Source organism: Engraulis encrasicolus, chromosome 17 (genome assembly GCF_034702125.1).
Source record: "Engraulis encrasicolus isolate BLACKSEA-1 chromosome 17, IST_EnEncr_1.0, whole genome shotgun sequence".
Classification (NCBI taxonomy): domain Eukaryota; kingdom Metazoa; phylum Chordata; class Actinopteri; order Clupeiformes; family Engraulidae; genus Engraulis; species Engraulis encrasicolus.
The window spans coordinates 35,715,212-35,732,196 of record NC_085873.1 but is presented as its reverse complement, the minus strand read 5'-3'; the positions used below and the strand labels follow the sequence as shown (position 1 = coordinate 35,732,196).

General features: G+C 41.5%; 2 protein-coding genes across 2 annotated transcripts; both read right to left on the bottom strand.

The window, feature by feature from the left end:
* Window positions 1–1,208: 1,208 nt before the first annotated feature.
* On the bottom strand, window positions 1,209–3,105 carry LOC134467027 (E3 SUMO-protein ligase RanBP2-like). The gene is made up of 4 exons (XM_063220950.1): window positions 3,100–3,105; window positions 2,364–2,637; window positions 1,695–2,035; window positions 1,209–1,514 (listed from the first exon to the last, which is right to left on the bottom strand). Exons 1-4 carry the CDS (start codon window positions 3,103–3,105, stop codon window positions 1,209–1,211), a joined length of 927 nt encoding a protein of 308 aa, XP_063077020.1.
* LOC134466802 (E3 ubiquitin-protein ligase TRIM47-like) lies at window positions 2,772–15,541 on the bottom strand. The gene is made up of 5 exons (XM_063220693.1): window positions 13,851–15,541; window positions 4,202–4,297; window positions 3,802–4,035; window positions 3,540–3,696; window positions 2,772–3,316 (listed from the first exon to the last, which is right to left on the bottom strand). Exons 1-5 carry the CDS (start codon window positions 14,451–14,453, stop codon window positions 3,240–3,242), a joined length of 1,167 nt encoding a protein of 388 aa, XP_063076763.1. The 5' UTR covers window positions 14,454–15,541; the 3' UTR covers window positions 2,772–3,239.
* Between the last annotated feature and the right edge of the window lie 1,444 nt (window positions 15,542–16,985).

Below are 16,985 nucleotides of genomic sequence, written 5' to 3'. Positions count from 1 at the left end.
TCCAATATGTTAGGAAGCATTTACAGTTATAAGATACTGAAATTTCAAAATGAACAGCACTATAAGTTGTAGAGGCAAATACAGATAAATCTATCAAACATTTAGGCTATTTAAACAAAATTACCTCAACAATTCAGCATTTCTAATGGGCAGAGAGAGAGAGAGAGAGAGAGAGAGAGAGAGAGAGAGAGAGAGAGAGAGAGAGAGAGAATCTGCCACTGACTGTTAAAAGGAGCAGCGGCTCCTTTAAGAGAGGGAGGAGCTCTGCGCGTAGTAGCCACCGCAGCCCTCAGCAGAGCCAGGCTACTGGATATGCCTATCTAGAACCTACAGCACTGGCACACGGCGATTTGACAGTTGTTCTCAGAGTTAGAATGCCAGATGAGTTACAACTCGACATGAATTCAGTTTGCAAAAAAAAAGTCAAGCGCGACAACCGCGAGGTTTATTACCGTCGGACATGAGAATATCTCACTGAATCGCAAATGTGCGCGATTGCAACACAAACACAACACAACATTCAGCGAGAGTAGATATTGACAGTTTCAGTTTGACAATCTTCAAAATGCATAGGACTATCACACGGAATGTTTTGCAATTATAGCACAGGCAAGATTTCTGGAAGTTGTTTATGTATTCTATGCAATGCGTGAGGAAATGTAGGCTATGTCTGGCTGGTAGCTACTCACACACAATAATGTCTCTCTATGCTTCACCTCAAACAATAACGTCTCTTTAGTCTACAAAAAGCGCTCAAACAACAACTACCACGGCAGAGGGATTAATGTTTTCAGCATGCAAACACTTCATATTTAGTAGGTCTGCTGAAACAACAGGTGGAGAGAGGAGAAGCGACTGGAGCGCAGTCTAAAAGCGTCTGTCAATTAAACGCTATGGTGACGTGCATACCCAAACTCCAAACCTATATTTTGAGAATAGATTAACGTGCGATATTTTCTTTATCGCGCGACAAGAGTCTCACATTATCGCAGCACGTTAACGCCGATAACGGCCCACCACTAAATAAAACATTTATTATTAGAACATGCAACACCCAGTTTATTATTTTTACTTTTAAAAAGAAAAAGTTTCACCTGTTATTATACACACAAATATGCAGATCAGGAATAACAGAAGGACAGCCCCCTGGTAGACTGAGGGAAGGGGAAAAAAAGGAGCAAGTGCAACACTTGGTAAAGAGGAACATATTATAATTGTCCACAATCAGCAATGACAATCTTTTTACTGGGCTTCCCCGTTTTGGAGCCGAGCTCTCCCATCAGTTTCACAGTGTCCATTCCATCTTTCACGAATCCAAATGCTACATGATTGAAGTCCAAGTGCTCGGCTTTATTCAAGGTGATAAAAAACTGGGAGTTGTTGGTGTCTCTCCCGCGGTTTGCCATGGATAAGATGCCCGGCCCCGTGTGCCTGACATCGAAGTTCTCATCTTCGAACTTTCCCCCGTAAATGGATTTCCCTCCACTGCCATCCTGATTAGTAATATCACCACCCTGAAAAATAAAACAATCAATATATACATTATTCAATCATTGAATTACCAAATCAATCAATATATACATTATTCAATCATTAATTAATCATCACTTAATCATCAATAGCAATATATTATGTACATAGAAGTTTTGGCTATGTTTTTTTTATTGAAACAACCTTATTGGAGCAGTATTTACCTGGCATATGAAGTCTGGGATGACTCTGTGGAAAATAGAGTTACGGAACCCAAATCCTTTCTCCCCAGTGCAAAGGGCCCTGAAGTTTTCTGCCGTTTTTGGTACTATGTGGGCGAACAACTCTATGGTAATCTTCCCAATTGGCTCGTCGTCAGCAGCCAAGCTGAAGTACACGATGGGATTACCCTCATTTGAGTGCTCCATAACTCTGGAGAGTTGAGATGTTGAGTCATCCGTCTTGCTCATACGATTCTGACACTCAGTGAACGTCTTTTTGAAAGACTCCGCCAGTTCTGGAGTTTTGAACTTGGCAGCAAGTTGCTCAACTTTGCCGTCACCCTCTGAGGAAATATCACATCAAGGAAAGATTAGATTGAACACTTCCAACTATGTCAAATGAGACAATTTAGAAACATGAAGAGTTTCATTGCAAAATGGTGTATATCCATTTTGGAACATTTTGGGAAATTGACATTTTTGTATTGGGCATTCCATTGCATTGCATTACAAAATATAGGTTTAAACAGCATGTTCCCAAAATATTTGAATGGCAAGAATTCACACATAGATGATAGGACTTCTAAACAGTCATATCCAATTATAAAATGCAAAAGTCAAAACTGGTAGACACACCATTTTGCAACGAAACCCCATATATTACACACACACCTGCATAGTCTGTAGCAGTCCAAACCAAAGCGTTGGCAGATGTGTTCATGGGTTTCAGCTTGATGCCTTCTATGATGGTGTGGTTGGCGCACACCTTCAGCACCTGCTCTCGTCTCATGATCACACGGTAGAACTTCTTCACAGGGTGGAAGAGGATTTTGATGGCACCGACTCCTCGCTCTTTCCACTGTTGCAAGTCTCGATCCCAACGGTACAACTTGGTCCGCTCCTTGAACAGGATCTCTTCGTCCTCTTCACCAGACTTCACTTCAACCTGAAGACAACAACGTTTATAGCCATTTCACATGTTAGTACAATGACTACACAATTTTATAGCCATTTCATATGCTAATACAACGTTGTAGTCATGTTGTAGCCAGGCTGTGCCCTCCTAGTGCCCTCCTTCTTACTGAATGTTGAAGTGGCCTAACTGACACACAACATGCACAAATCGATTGTGATGTGAAAAGGGAAAATGAGGGGGAAGGTGCCTAATAGGCTACTGTAATGAAGAAGCATGCATCACTGTGGACTGATACTCTTGCAAAGGACGGTAAACAATATCCTGTAATATCTGTAAGTTGGTTTGGATGAAAGCGACAACTAAATGTAATGTAATGTAATGTAATGTGCTCACATTCTCTGCTTTATTGGTTATGACGGATGTTTACCACAAGGGGTACTCAGACAACAACCTGTCCTGTGTGTTATGTACAGGTATACATTGTGTTCTTACAGTCATTAATGAATAGTTCTAATTTGTTATTATTGTGAGGTTTTGTTTCCAACTTCTTACTTTGACCAATAAAAACAGTTTGACTTTCTGTATATGTGAGTTTTATATGTTGCAGAGGAAATACCCATGCATCTGTGAGATCAATGTCTGTATTTCTCTCTAAGCTTGTCCTCCCTGGTTTTTGGCTCCTGTGGAACGATGATCTCCACACTGGCCACTAAAGAAAGGAACACATGAGGAGGAGGTTCCATTGAGTGAGAAATAAAGATGCATCTACTTGTGAAAACTAAAGATATTGAAAAAATAACTCCATGCATTTAAACAATTATCATGTCATTCTTTGACCTTTGAAACTAACTTGTGATTTTCTCATGATATTCCATGAGCAATTATTAATGAATAGTCGCAAAAAAATTCACCATTTTCATCCGCACGTTTACCTTGTCCAGATATATTAATCATGTTCTTTTTGCAGAGGTCGTCCACTTCACTTTTCAAAGCAGACAGAGATTTATTCAGGTCATTAAATGACTTATGTGGACTGAGACTGAAGCTGGGGGAAGGTTTTAATTCAGAGGACCTCAGGACCTGAAAACTCTTGAAAATAAAGAAGAGATGTCGATCAGATATACAGTACGTATGGATTGTAATAAGGATGCGAGGAACACACTTGTGATAAGAGCCTGTCATTGCCAAAGCTACCTGGAGGAAATGGACGTGATCTTCCTCAAGTGAGAGCTTCTCCCACTCAGCATGTCCCCTCCTCAACTCAGCCAGCTCCTGCTCCAGTTTCTCCAAAACATCTTCAGCATCTTTCACTGCTGCCTTCTGCTGAGCTCTGATCAGCTCTTTCACTTCAGAGCGTCTCCTCTCAACAGTCTGCAGAAACTCCTTGAAGATCTTCTCACTGTGATGCTCTGCCTCTTGGGCAGAACGCTACATAGAATAGAATAGAATACGATAGAATAGAATAGAATAGAATAGAACAGAATAGACATTCTTAGTAGCTGTTCTTACTCTTGGTTTAATGGGAAAATGTGGAAATGTCACCTATTCATAAGTGAATATATACATATGTTTTGGTGCCACAATGATTCCAGACCTGATATGATGCCACAGCTTCCTGGATTGTCTGCCGTTCCTTCTCTCTCTTCTTGATTCTCTGCAGGAATTTGGTCCTTGTCTTCCCCAAGTCTGTCTATTTTAAATCGAAATGTAAATGTGAAAACCACAAACACACCCACACCAGTGTTAATTTCGTCAACCATGACTATGACTAAAATATTTCGTCAAAGCCCTTTTTTGATTTTCGTCATTTAGACTAAGACTAAGACTAAATTGGGAAGGCAATGACTAAAATATGACTAAGACTAAAATTGATTTTCGTCATTGTGACTAAGACTAAGACTAAATTTTAAAAAGCTGACAAAATTAACACTGGTATTAAATAAAATAGAGAAAAAGAGAACCAGTGTGTGAAGAAGTTTTATTCTGTACAGTGTGATATATGTTAAAAAGAGAAGCAGTGTGCAGAGAAGGTTTATTCTCTACAGTCAATGATATATGTTAAAAGTGTGTGGAGAAGTTCTGTAATGTACAGTGTTGACTAAAATGACGAAAATGACTAAAAACTGACTAAGACTAAAATTGATTTTCGTCATTTAGACTAAGACTAAGACTAAATTGGGAAGGCAATGACTAAAATATGACTAAGACTAAAATTGATTTTCGTCATTGTGACTTAGACTACGACTAAATCAAAAAAAGCTGACAAAATTAACACTGACACACACACAAACACGCGCGCGCACACACACACGCACGCACGCACACGCACACACACACACACGCACACACACACACACACACACACACACACAGGATTGTGGAGGATATTCCATTTTATTTTTCCATGAAGAGAACTCATAGATGGCACATTTTAAGAGATTTTATTCTGCTGGGTTTTTTGCTGTTGTAGTTCTTTGTAATCACTGAAAATCACTTGGGCTAACATTAACCATCAATGATTAACCCGTTAAGACACTGTGTTATAAATTTTCAATTACCAAAATGGCAATGACCAAGTAGTGCTTTACTAAAGGCCCTGTGTGCCATCATAGTATTGTAGTACTATGGTAGTTAACTTTTCAATGACTATTACAGCAAGCCACTGGAGGTACGGCGTGCATTAAGGAGCTAAGCTCTTACCTCTTTCTCCTTCCGTTCTGCTGCAGCTGAAACTGTAATGTGGCCACAATTGTGTTCATCCATGATGCACAGCACGCAGATACACTTCTGATCAGTGCGACAAAACACCTCGATCAGCCTGTCGTGCTGAGAGCAGATCTTCTGTTGTAGATGTCTGGACGCCTGCACCAGTTTGTGGCTCTTCAAAGCTGGGACGTTGTAGTGAGGCTCAACGTGTGTCTGGCAAAGAGAGAGCAGACACACCAGACAGGACTTGACAGCTTTGTGCTTTTTCTCACTGCAGAAGTCACATTCCACATCCTCTGGTTCAGCGTACAGAGCAAGAGGAGAGGGAGGAGAAGCAATCGGAGACCTGCTACTCTTCCTCATTTGGCTCACCAGCTCAGCCAACATGGTGTTTTTCTTCAAGACAGGCCATGGGCTAAACGTCTCCCTGCATTGAGGGCAGCTGAACAACTCACCCTTCTGACTCTCTTGATCCCAACAACCACTTATGCAGTTCATGCAATAGTTGTGTCCACATGGAATGGTGACTGGATCCCTCAGAGGCTCCAAACAAATAGAACAACGAAAAGGATCCTGATCTTCAACAACAGCTTCAGCCATATTCATCTGTTAATGTAACACAGCCAGTCCTTACATAGGTAGACTCACTCTAAATGGGGTATACAGCGGTTTTGTTTCCTCTAACATTGGGAGAGAAAAGAGAGGAGTCCACTAAAGCAGGAAGAACTGGAAGCACAGGGTTCGTTCGTGAGGAAGCAGTCGTGCTTTTGTTAGGCAGCGCGCATGCACACTTTGCCAGTTTGATGCAGTCTGGTTAATCATGCGCACTGCCTAGCAAAAGCATGATTGCTTCATCACGAACGCACCCACAGTTTATCCGTACAGGTATATGACGCACTTGGCTCAAGATTGAGCTTCGCCCGTGTTGAACTTTGCATCATGGGCATAGTTGTGCTGTAACGATCAGCAGAAACGTGTTTGAGTGTTTGAGGCCAATCACTTGAAATGGAAAGGAATCATGTATCTACTGTATATGGGGCAGCCCACAGCAGCTTTGACCAGGCCTAGGACAAAGCCATCTGAAAGGGCCCCCTCTTCAATACACACAAGGTAATGGGGGCCCAATTCTTGGCTCAAGATTGAGCTTTGCCCGTGTTGAACTTTGCATCATGGGCGTAGTTGTGCTGTAAGGATCAGCAGAAAAGGAGTGTTTGAGGCCATTCACATTCTTTGAAAGTGAAAGGAATCATGTATCTGTACTGTATATGAGGCAGCCCACTGACAGCTTTGACCAGGCCCAGGACAAAGCCCTCTGAAAGGGCCCCCTGTTCAATACATACAAGGACATGGGGCCCAAACTAACAACTGATTTTAGGTTTCTGGTGTAGATACTAAATTTTAAAAAAAGTTCTTCTCTTGGCAAATTTTCAGCATTTTGTTTTTATTAATTTGTTTCTTTTTTCAATGTGGCCTGTAATTTATGATGACCAACTGAATATAGTTTGTACATATTCTCAGAAGAAAAGCTTTAGCGAAGCACATAGAACCCATTGACTCAGAGACATTGCGGAATGGCAAAGTTCACCTCTGGAATCATCATACAGTAGGCCTAATTTCCTGTTGTAGAAATGGAAATGATGGAGATTTCAGTGTATGTCAAACCAAATGGCATCTTCAAGTTTCACAGAACATACACCAGTATTGGAAATAGCCAAACTGACACTCAGCACACCGTCACTTCCTCTTGATATGTGTTCAACTGCAATTCGAGAATTATAATTGTTTTCCCGATCCATTTCAATCTCCCAGTAAATGATTACTGCATGTTCACACAGCACCTGAATACCTGAGTATTTTCTAGTAGTGCTGGGCACAACAAGCTACTTCTAGTCTTCTTTTTCTTCATTGTGGAGTGTTCATATGAGGATGGTGTTTTGCATGCAATGGTCACTCTTTGTCACTAGGGGGAGGCAGTGGTGCACTCTTTGCAGAGTCTATCCCTACACTCTCAGAAATAAAGGTACCGAACTCGTCGCTGTGGCAGTACCCTAAAGGGGAGTACCATTGCGTCACTTGGGTGGTACCTCAAAACAGAGGTGACAGATGCACGTTGGTTGACATTTCAAGAAACTGAACGCACCTTTTTTTGGGGGTACCAATCAAGCGACGCAATGGTACTCCCTTTGAAGGTATTGCCGCAGCGATGAGTTCTGTACCTTTATTTCTGAGAGTGCACACACTTGTGTCAGAGCACTGACGGTTAGTGCATAGTGTTCACAGTGCACTGAGGTCTTCAGGTCGTCGTGGAAAAGTTTGAGCACTATGCACTGTGCACTCGCTGGAAGTGACAGCTGAGCATAGCCTTAGCTCACCAAAATATCAGTTGGCTACTGTTTACATTGCATAGCGCCTCATGCTTGTATTTACATTTCCTTCAACCCAAAGGACAACTATCACCCACCACCCATACAATACTTGGTTTGACATGAAAAGGTTGGTGTCTCAGCAACATTACTTACAGAATTAAGAGACTGTTGACCAAAATCTTCTACTGAACTGAATGCCACGTTTGCTCCGTTTTATTGTCAATATGGCGGCCGTTTAGTGTGTGCGGTGTCCATCGTTCAAGCACTGCGTTTTACGACATTGTTAGGAGCTCATCCGGGCGCTGTCAGTGCACTGACTCAACCGAAATGTTCAGCTTGAGCACCCAATGCACTGAAACATACTGCCCTATGTGCTCAAGTGCGTGGATTGAGACACAGGGGAAGACTGCTAATCTTTAGTTTCTACCCTAAAAGTAAGTTTAGTTTAGTTTTGACATTTCAATGCATCTGTGAGATCCATGTCTGATAGGCTATGTGTTTCTCTGTCTAAGCTTGTCTGGTTTGTGTTTGATATGCAAAAATAAAACGAGCATCTGCTCATATATATCTCTGCAGAAAGTATTTAAAACTACATAATGACACAATATTGTGGAATGTGCTGCACACTAATCATGACAAGGTGAAAGTTCAAGAGACTCCTTGTGCACAAGCCCTCAGCAATGCAGGTGCAGGTGTGAGGCAGGAGAAGGTGAATCATCAATGAACAAAATTCAAAAGACACAGTGTCTTTCACTCTCTAGTCATTATAGTAGCTGAGACATGGCTTGGAGATATTTGCACTACATCCAACTTTTCAGCAGGCACTCTCTCTTTATAATCCCTCTCTTTCTCTCCTTTGCCTCTCTCACGCTCTGGCCATCTTTCCTTCTCTCTCTCTCACACTCCCCCCCTCTCTCACCCCCTCATCTCCATGTCTCTCTCCCTCTCCACCCTTCTCACCTCAACCCAACTCCCCCCACCCTCTACCACTCACTCGTCTTCCAACCACACCAATCAAACTCCCCAAAGCCCTGCCCTGCACCATCCATCCATCCATCCATCCACCCATCCCTCCATCCATCCATCCATCCATCCATCCATCCATCCATCCATCCATCCATCCATCCATCACCACAAATCATGGCAAAAACACACAGTAATTTATTATTTGTAGTTCTTCTTACAGACCACATTTTAGTATACAGCCACAAAAATACAAATGTTTGTCCATAGCAGCCTATGTCCACTTTATTCATCTCTGCCCTGCACCACTGTACTGTACCATCCATCCTCCATCCATCACCACCCCCCCTGGTGGTGAGACTGGTGTATGGTGGGCATATCGCCTCCTAGTGGTGAGACTGGTGCATGCCGGGCGTGGTTGTGATGAGAATTGTGCGTGTGGTGTGTATGTGTGTGTGTGTGTGTGTGTGTGTGTGTGTGTGTGTGTGTGTGTGTGTGTGTGTGTGTGTGTGTGTGTGTGTGTTAAAATGGGGGAGAGCTACACTAGCTTAAACACAAAACCTGGGTGGGTCATAAATAACAATTACACATCTAACAACAATTGCACATTTTATTTTTTAAATGAGTCTCATTTGTCTGATTATGTATTGCCATGTAGTCAAGCCAACTGTATAGAATAGACTGAATGTTCTGAATGTTAAGAGCAAAGTTTTAGTGAACTACTACTGTCAACCCAGACTCCAGGATAAATGGGTTCAGTGAATTTTATGTTAACGGACAGTAAAAGGGTCATTGAGTCAGAAACATTGTAGAAAGACAAAGTTCCTGCCCTGTGGTCCACATACACTCCTATTCTAGAGGTGGGAATTATGGAGATTTCAGTTTCTTTATTCAGGTGCCAGAAACTGCACTGTTTACCTTCACATCGCAGACTCCAGGCTTTCTTATCATTTCGAAACTCACATTCAGTGCTGATGCTTTTGTAAACTACTGCAATTTCAACCCCAAAATCCTTCTGTTCCAGCTCAACCTCCCAGTAAACCCGTCTACTAAAGCCCTGTTCACACAGCACCTGAGAATCTGCTATAAATCTGTCTGGGTGATCTGGGTAACGCTGCCAATGTCCAAATTTCACTCTCTTGTTCCCTTTAGACAGTACGAGCTCCTGGTGTGCCGTGTTTGGATCCAATGTAAGATTATAGGAGTCTGGAGTGGATATAAAAAGAACAGTTGACTGATTAGGAACTACATAAAATAAATAACTTTTTAATGCAGGATTTTATGTGTTTAGCTTACAAAGTATATGATACAGTGCCCTCCATTATTATTGGCACCCCTGGTTGAGATGTGTTTTTTAGCTTCCAATTATTTTTATTTTTCTCTAAATAATATGGGACCTTAATGGAAAAAAAAGTGAAGAATCCAACCTTCAATACAAGTGCATTTATTCAGTGGGGAAAAAATCCCACATAAAGAAATAATTATTTGACATCAAATAATGTGTGTCACAATTATTAGCACCCCTGTTGTTAATATTTTGTACAACCCCCTTTTGCCAACAAAACAGCACCTAATCTTCTCCTATAATGTTTCACAAGATGGGAAAAGACAGAAAGAGGGATCTTCAGCCATTGCTCTTTGCAGAATCTCTCTAAATCATCCAGAGACCTGGGTCCTCTCCTCTGTACTCTCCTCTTCAGCTCACCCCACAGGTTCTCAATGGGGTTGAGGTCTGGGGACTGAGATGGCCATGGGAGGAGCTTGATTTTGTGTCTGGTTAACCATTTCTGTGTAGATTTGGCCATATGTTTAGGGTCATTGTCTTGCTGAAAGACCCAGTGACGACCCATCTTCAGCTTTCGGGCAGAGGGCAACAGATTTTGATTTAAAATGTCCTGGTATTTCAAAGCATTCATGATGCCATGCACCCTAATAAGTTTCCCAGGGCCTTTGGAAGCGAAACAGCCCCACAGCATCACTGACCCACCCCCATACTTCACAGTGGGTATGAGGTGCTTTTCAGCATGCGCATCTTTCGTGGCACGCCAGACCCACTTAGAGTGTTTGTTGCCAAAAAGCTCAATCTTGGTCTCATCTGACCAAAGCACACGGTCCCAGTTGAAGCCCCAATACCGCTTGGCGAACTCCAGACATTTGCGTTTATGATTGTGGGTGAGGAAAGGTTTTCTCCGTGCATGCCTCCCAAACAGCTTGTTGGCGTGTAGACAGTGCCTGATGGTTGATTTGGAGACTTTGTGACCCCAGGATGCTACCATTTGTTTTTTTCTGTAACAGTGAGGTTTGGAGATATTTTGATTTATCTTACCATCCTCCTCACTGTGCGTGGTGGCAAAATAAACTTGGGTCCTCGTCCAGGCTTGTTTACCACTGCTCCAGTTGTTTTGAACTTCTTAATTATTCCTCTCACAGTAGATATGGGCAGCTGCAGTTGAGTGGCAATCTTCTTGTAGCCTCTGCCTGACCTGTGAAGGTCGACGCACATCTGCCTCACTTGTATGCTGTGTTCCTTTGTCTTTCCCATGTTTAAGAGTGGATAAGAGAAATGGCCTCGGTGTCAAGTCATATTTATACCCCAGGGAAACAGGAAGTGATGAATTACTAATTAAATGTTCCTACATACTCTGGTAAACTTTGTAAACTACTGTAGAAATGACAGAAATGTTTCAATTATATTTATTTCCTGGGAATTGTTAAGGGTGCCAATAATTGTGGAACAGGTGATTTAATGAAAAATAATTATTTTTTAGTCAGGGATTTTTTTATTTTCCTACAATTCATTTGAGTTGAAGGCTACATTTTCCTAAAATTTTCAGTGTGACAGTATTCTTCTGCAATAAACACTGAATTTATTTTAAGGCTTTTAACACATCTCAACCAGGGGTGCCAATAATTATGGAGGGCACTGTATATTGATCACTTCAACTCTACAGTAGTGTTATAGGCCTAACTGGAGGTGCCTCTTACTATATGTAGCAATTCCTGTCATTAGTACATCTCTCTTAGACCTCTAGTCACATTTAAAGGTGCACTGTAGGATGGTGGTCATTGAAACTGTGCTGCCTATTGCCAAGTTTGATCTTTTCATGAATATTTACTAAACAATAAACTGATATTTAGCCTAGTAGAGTACAAAAGTTTAGTGGCTAAATGTAGGCCTATATGTATATGTAATGTAATAATATACAGAATGTATATTTCTGTAAATTCAAAATGGCGGACATGGAGAAGATCCCCCTTTTTAATGTATGAAACGTGCAATTTTTCCATTCCTAATGAAAACTTAGAGTGGTGGTATGTATTTGTGGAAACGGTAACATTAGTGAATGGGCAACATGAATTCTGGGAAGAAACTGCTAAAATATTACACAGTGCTTATTGCTCACAAGCTCATTTGTGTGCCTGTCCTCTGCCTTAGGTATAATATTCTAAACACAAGTTATTGAGTATCCTGAATATCTGCTACTCACACTTTAAAAAGTCCTCCCTGGTTTTTGGCTCCTGTGGAACGATGATCTCCACACTGGCCACTAAAGAAATGGACAGATGAGCAGAAGGTTCCATTGAATGAGAAATAGAGAAGCATCTACTTAAAGTAGGAAAACTAAATATATTGAAAACAACTCCATGCATTTATACAATTATCATGTCGTTTTTGACTTGAGAAACTGACTTGTGATTGTCTCATGACATTTCATGAGCAATCATTTATCAATAGTTGCAAAACAATCTACCACCATTTACTTTGCAAATTTACCTTCTCCAGATATCTTTATCATGTCCCGTTTACAGAGATCGTCCACTTCACTTTTAAAAGCAGACAGAGATTTATTCAGGTCATTAAATGACATACGTGGACTGAGACTGATGCTGGGGGAAGGTTTGCATTCAGAGGACTTCAGGACCTGAAAACTCTTAAAAATAAAGATGAGATGTCAATCATATAGTAGCCTATGTATGGACTGCAAGTATGAGAGTAAAACACCTGTGATAAGAGCCTGTCATTGCCAAAGCTACCTGGAGGAAATGGACGTGATCTTTCTCAAGTAAGAGCTTCTCCAACTCAGCATGTCCCCTCCTCAACTCAGCCAGCTCCTGCTCCAGTTCCTCCAAAACATCTTCAGAATCTTTCACTGCTGCCTTCTGCTGAGCTCTGATCAGCTCTTTCACCTCAGAGCGTCTCCTCTCAACAGTCTGCAGAAGCTCCTTGAAGATCTTCTCACTGTGATGCTCTGCCTCTTGGGCAGAACGCTACATAGAATAGAATAGAATAGAATAGAATAGAATAGAATAGAATAGAACAGAATAGAACAGAATAGAATAGAATAGAATAGAATAGAATAGAATAGAATAGAACAGAATAGAATAGAATAGAATAGAGTAGAATAGAGTAGAATAGAGTAGAATGGAATAGAATAGAATAGAATAGAATAGAATAGAATAGAATAGAGTAGAATGGAATAGAATAGAATAGAATAGAATAGAATAGAATAGAATAGAATAAAATAGAATAGAATATTAGATGTTCTTAATAGCTGTTCTAACTGTAGGCCTAATGGAAAAAATGTGGAAATATCACCTATTCACAAGTGAATATATACATATGTTTTGGTGCGCCTTTATTTACAACACAGTACACTCCAATGATTCCTGACCTGAAATGATGCCACAGCCTCCTGGATCTCCTGAAGTTCCTTCTCTCTCTTCTTAATTCTCTGCAGGAATGCTGTCCTTGTCTTCCCCAACTCTGTCTATTTGAAATCGAAATTGACATTTGGAAACACATACGCACGCACGCACACGCACACACGCAGATGCACACGCACACGCACACACACGCACACAAACCCACACACACACAGGATTGTGGAGGATATGCCATGTTATTATTCCATGAAGAGAACTCATATGGATGGCATATTTTTAGAGGTTTTGTTCTGGTGGGTTTTTTTTTTTGTTCTTTGTAATCACTGAAAATCACTTTTGCTAACATGTAGCCCCATAATGCATACCGTACCACCAGTGGCATGCTGTAATAGTCATTGAAAGGTTAATTAAGGTACTATTACTTTACTAAGTCATAATAGAGGGCCTTTAGTAACACACTATGACTTGGTCATTACCATTCTGGCAACAGCAAATGTATAACGTCGTGTTTTAACGGGTTAACAGCAGTGATGAAGCTCTTACCTCTTTGTCCTTCCGTTCTGCTGCAGCTGAGACTGTTTCATGTCCTTTGTGTTCATCCATGATGCACAACATGCAGATACACTTCTGATCAGTACGACAAAACACCTCGATCAGCCTGTCGTGCTGAGAGCAGATCTTCTGTTGTAGATGTCTGGAGGCCTGCACCAGTTTGTGGCTCTTCAAGGCTGGGACGTTGTAGTGAGGTTCAACGTGTGTCTGACAAAGAGAGAGCAGACACACCAGACAGGACTTGACAGCTTTGAGCTTTTTCTCACTGCAGAAGTCACATTCCACATCCTCTGGTTCAGCGTACAGAGCAAGAGGAGAGGGAGGAGAAGCAATCGGAGACCTGCTACTCTTCCTCATTTGGCTCACCAGCTCAGCCAACATGGTGTTTTTCTTCAAGACAGGCCGTGGGCTAAACGTCTCCCTGCACAGAGGGCAGCTGAACAACTCACCCTTCTGACTCTCTTGATCCCAACAACCACTTATGCAGTCCATGCAATAGTTGTGTCCACATGGAATGGTGACTGGATCCCTCAGAGGCTCCAAACAAATACAACAACGAAAAGGATCCTGATCTTCAACAACAGCTTCAGCCATATTAATCTGTTAATGTCACCACAGCCTGTCCTTACATAAGGTAGACTCACTCTAAGTGGGGCATACAGCAGTTTCGTTTCCCAGAGAGAGAAAAGTGGGAGGAGTCCACTACTAAAGCAGGAAGAGCTGAAAGCACAGTTTGTTTGGATGCATTCCAATAGGCTATGCTGACTCGCTTCTTCCTCTTTTGATTGTGGCCTCTCGTTTTGCTGACGCCTCCGTGGAAAAAAAAAAGTTTCCCCGGTGTCAGCCTAGCCACAGCAACTTTTGGGGGACTATTTTGCATTCACCCTCCAGTTAGCAAATGAGAAAATGACTTAACAATTGAGCTTGTCCGAGACATTGAAATACAATGCTGTTGTCAGTGATGTCATCATGACATATTATTTCCTGGCAAAAGGCCACAAGACGCACGTCTGAAGAAGGGTTCTACCCGAAACGTCACGGAAAATAAAAATAAAAATAATTGGGAGCATGAAATCCTGATTGTAGCTGACTTTTCTCTCTTTTTATCTGGATATTTATTGGTCCATGCTCCCAGGTCAGACGCCTGGATGTGCGAGCTTTGACCTTCAACTTGAACCAGGCCACAAGCACAAGTGGAGTATGCAAGTCCGCATATTGAATGAACCCCTTTATATGACGTATTTGGCTCAAGATTGAGCTTCGCCCGTGTTGAACTGTGCATCATGGGCGTGTTGCGCTGTAAGGATCAGCAGATGTGGCCAGCAGATGTACTTTGTGGCCAATCACATTCTCTGAAATGGAAAGGAATCATGTATCTGTACTGTATATGAGGTAGCCTGGGAACTCCCATACTGCCTTTAGTTCTACACAATCGTTTCGATCTGAAAGACAGTCTGGCGAGGATGACTCATAACGTCCAAGATCATGGGCCCTGTGTCATAATGGCCAAGAATTCCGACCTTTACAGTTTCTCTGCCCAATCAGAGAGCAGGGCAGTGTGTATAGCCAAGTATTCTGCCCCCTACGAAATTTACAATAGGCAACTCCCCAGACCTAATCTCACTTGTGATTAGGTCTGGTGTTAACCAGGCCAATATATGAGGCAGCCCACTGACAGCTTTGTTCAGGTCCAGGACAAAGTCATCTGAAAGGGCCCCCTCTTCAATACATACAAGGTAATTGGGACCCAATTCTGTCCCCCCCCCCCCCCCCACCTCCCCAGAAAATCTGACTGACTGACAACTGAGTTCACAGGTTCCTGTTGTAGACCATGTAAGAGAAAAAAATATCCCCAGAAATGTGTACGATTTTATATGAACGACTATACTTACGTTCTCTCCAAGTTTACTTTATATTGGCCTTGTTTACATGACACATTTAATTCAGAATGAATTTAATTTAATTCGGAATAAAGCTTAATTCTGCTTTAGAATTAAATGAAAGATCACAGTAAACCCGATGGATCTAATTCTGAATTATTAATTTGGAATTAAAAACGTCATGTAAGCATGTCTCAGGCATCTCATAGCCTTTCCGCATTTTATTTTTTAGATTTACTGAAGCACATACAATGCATTGACTCAGAGCAACCTCCCAATAAATTATTCTGTTCACACAACAGCCGAATAATGTATTTTCAAGTAGTGCTGCTGGGTACAACCAGTCTTCTTTTTCTTCAGTGTGGAGTGGATGAGGATGGTCTTGTGCATGCAATGGTGATTCTTTGTCACTAGGGGGAAGCAGTGGTGCAGTCTTTGCAGAGTCCATGGCTGCTAATCTTTCTACACTAAGTAAGTAAGTTTATATGTTGCACAGGATATTTCAACGCATCTGTGAGATCCTTGTCTGTACAGTATATGTTTCTCTGTCTAAGCTTGTCTGGTTTGTGTTTGATATGTGAAAATAAAACCAGAAAATGATCATATATTTCTCTGCAGGCAGCAAATACATGATGACATGGTATTGTTAAATGTGCTGCACACAAAACATGGCAAGGTGAACCTTACATCCGTAACCACACTACTATTTGTTTGGAACACACCCATTTATTATTTATAGTTCATACAAACGCGAATTTGAGCATACCGGCACAAAAATACAAACATATATCCATCTATGTCTGCTAAAACTGTCTCAAGTCTGATGTTTTCACTCTCTTGTCATCATAGTAGCTGAGACGTGGCTTGAAGATATTTGCACTACATACAACTTTTCTGTAGGCACTCTCTTTTCCTTCACCCTCTCTTTGTCTGTCTCCCTTTACACCCCCCCCCACCCCATCTTTCCCTCTCTCTCTCTCTCTCTCTCTCTCTCTCTTTCTCTCTCTCTCTCTCTCTCCCCCCCCCAAAATTCAAATTAAATCTACATTCGAGACAATAGAAGAGAAATAGGCCTAAGTAAGACAATATAAGTACATAGCTGAACTTGTACAACATAGGATACATGACTTGCTGATGTATGCATAATCACACCATTTTGCAGTAAGAAAAATTAAGGAAATTTTGTTCGCTCCCTTTTCAACATCATTTTATTTTATCTCTGTGTTATATGTATACAACAATACAT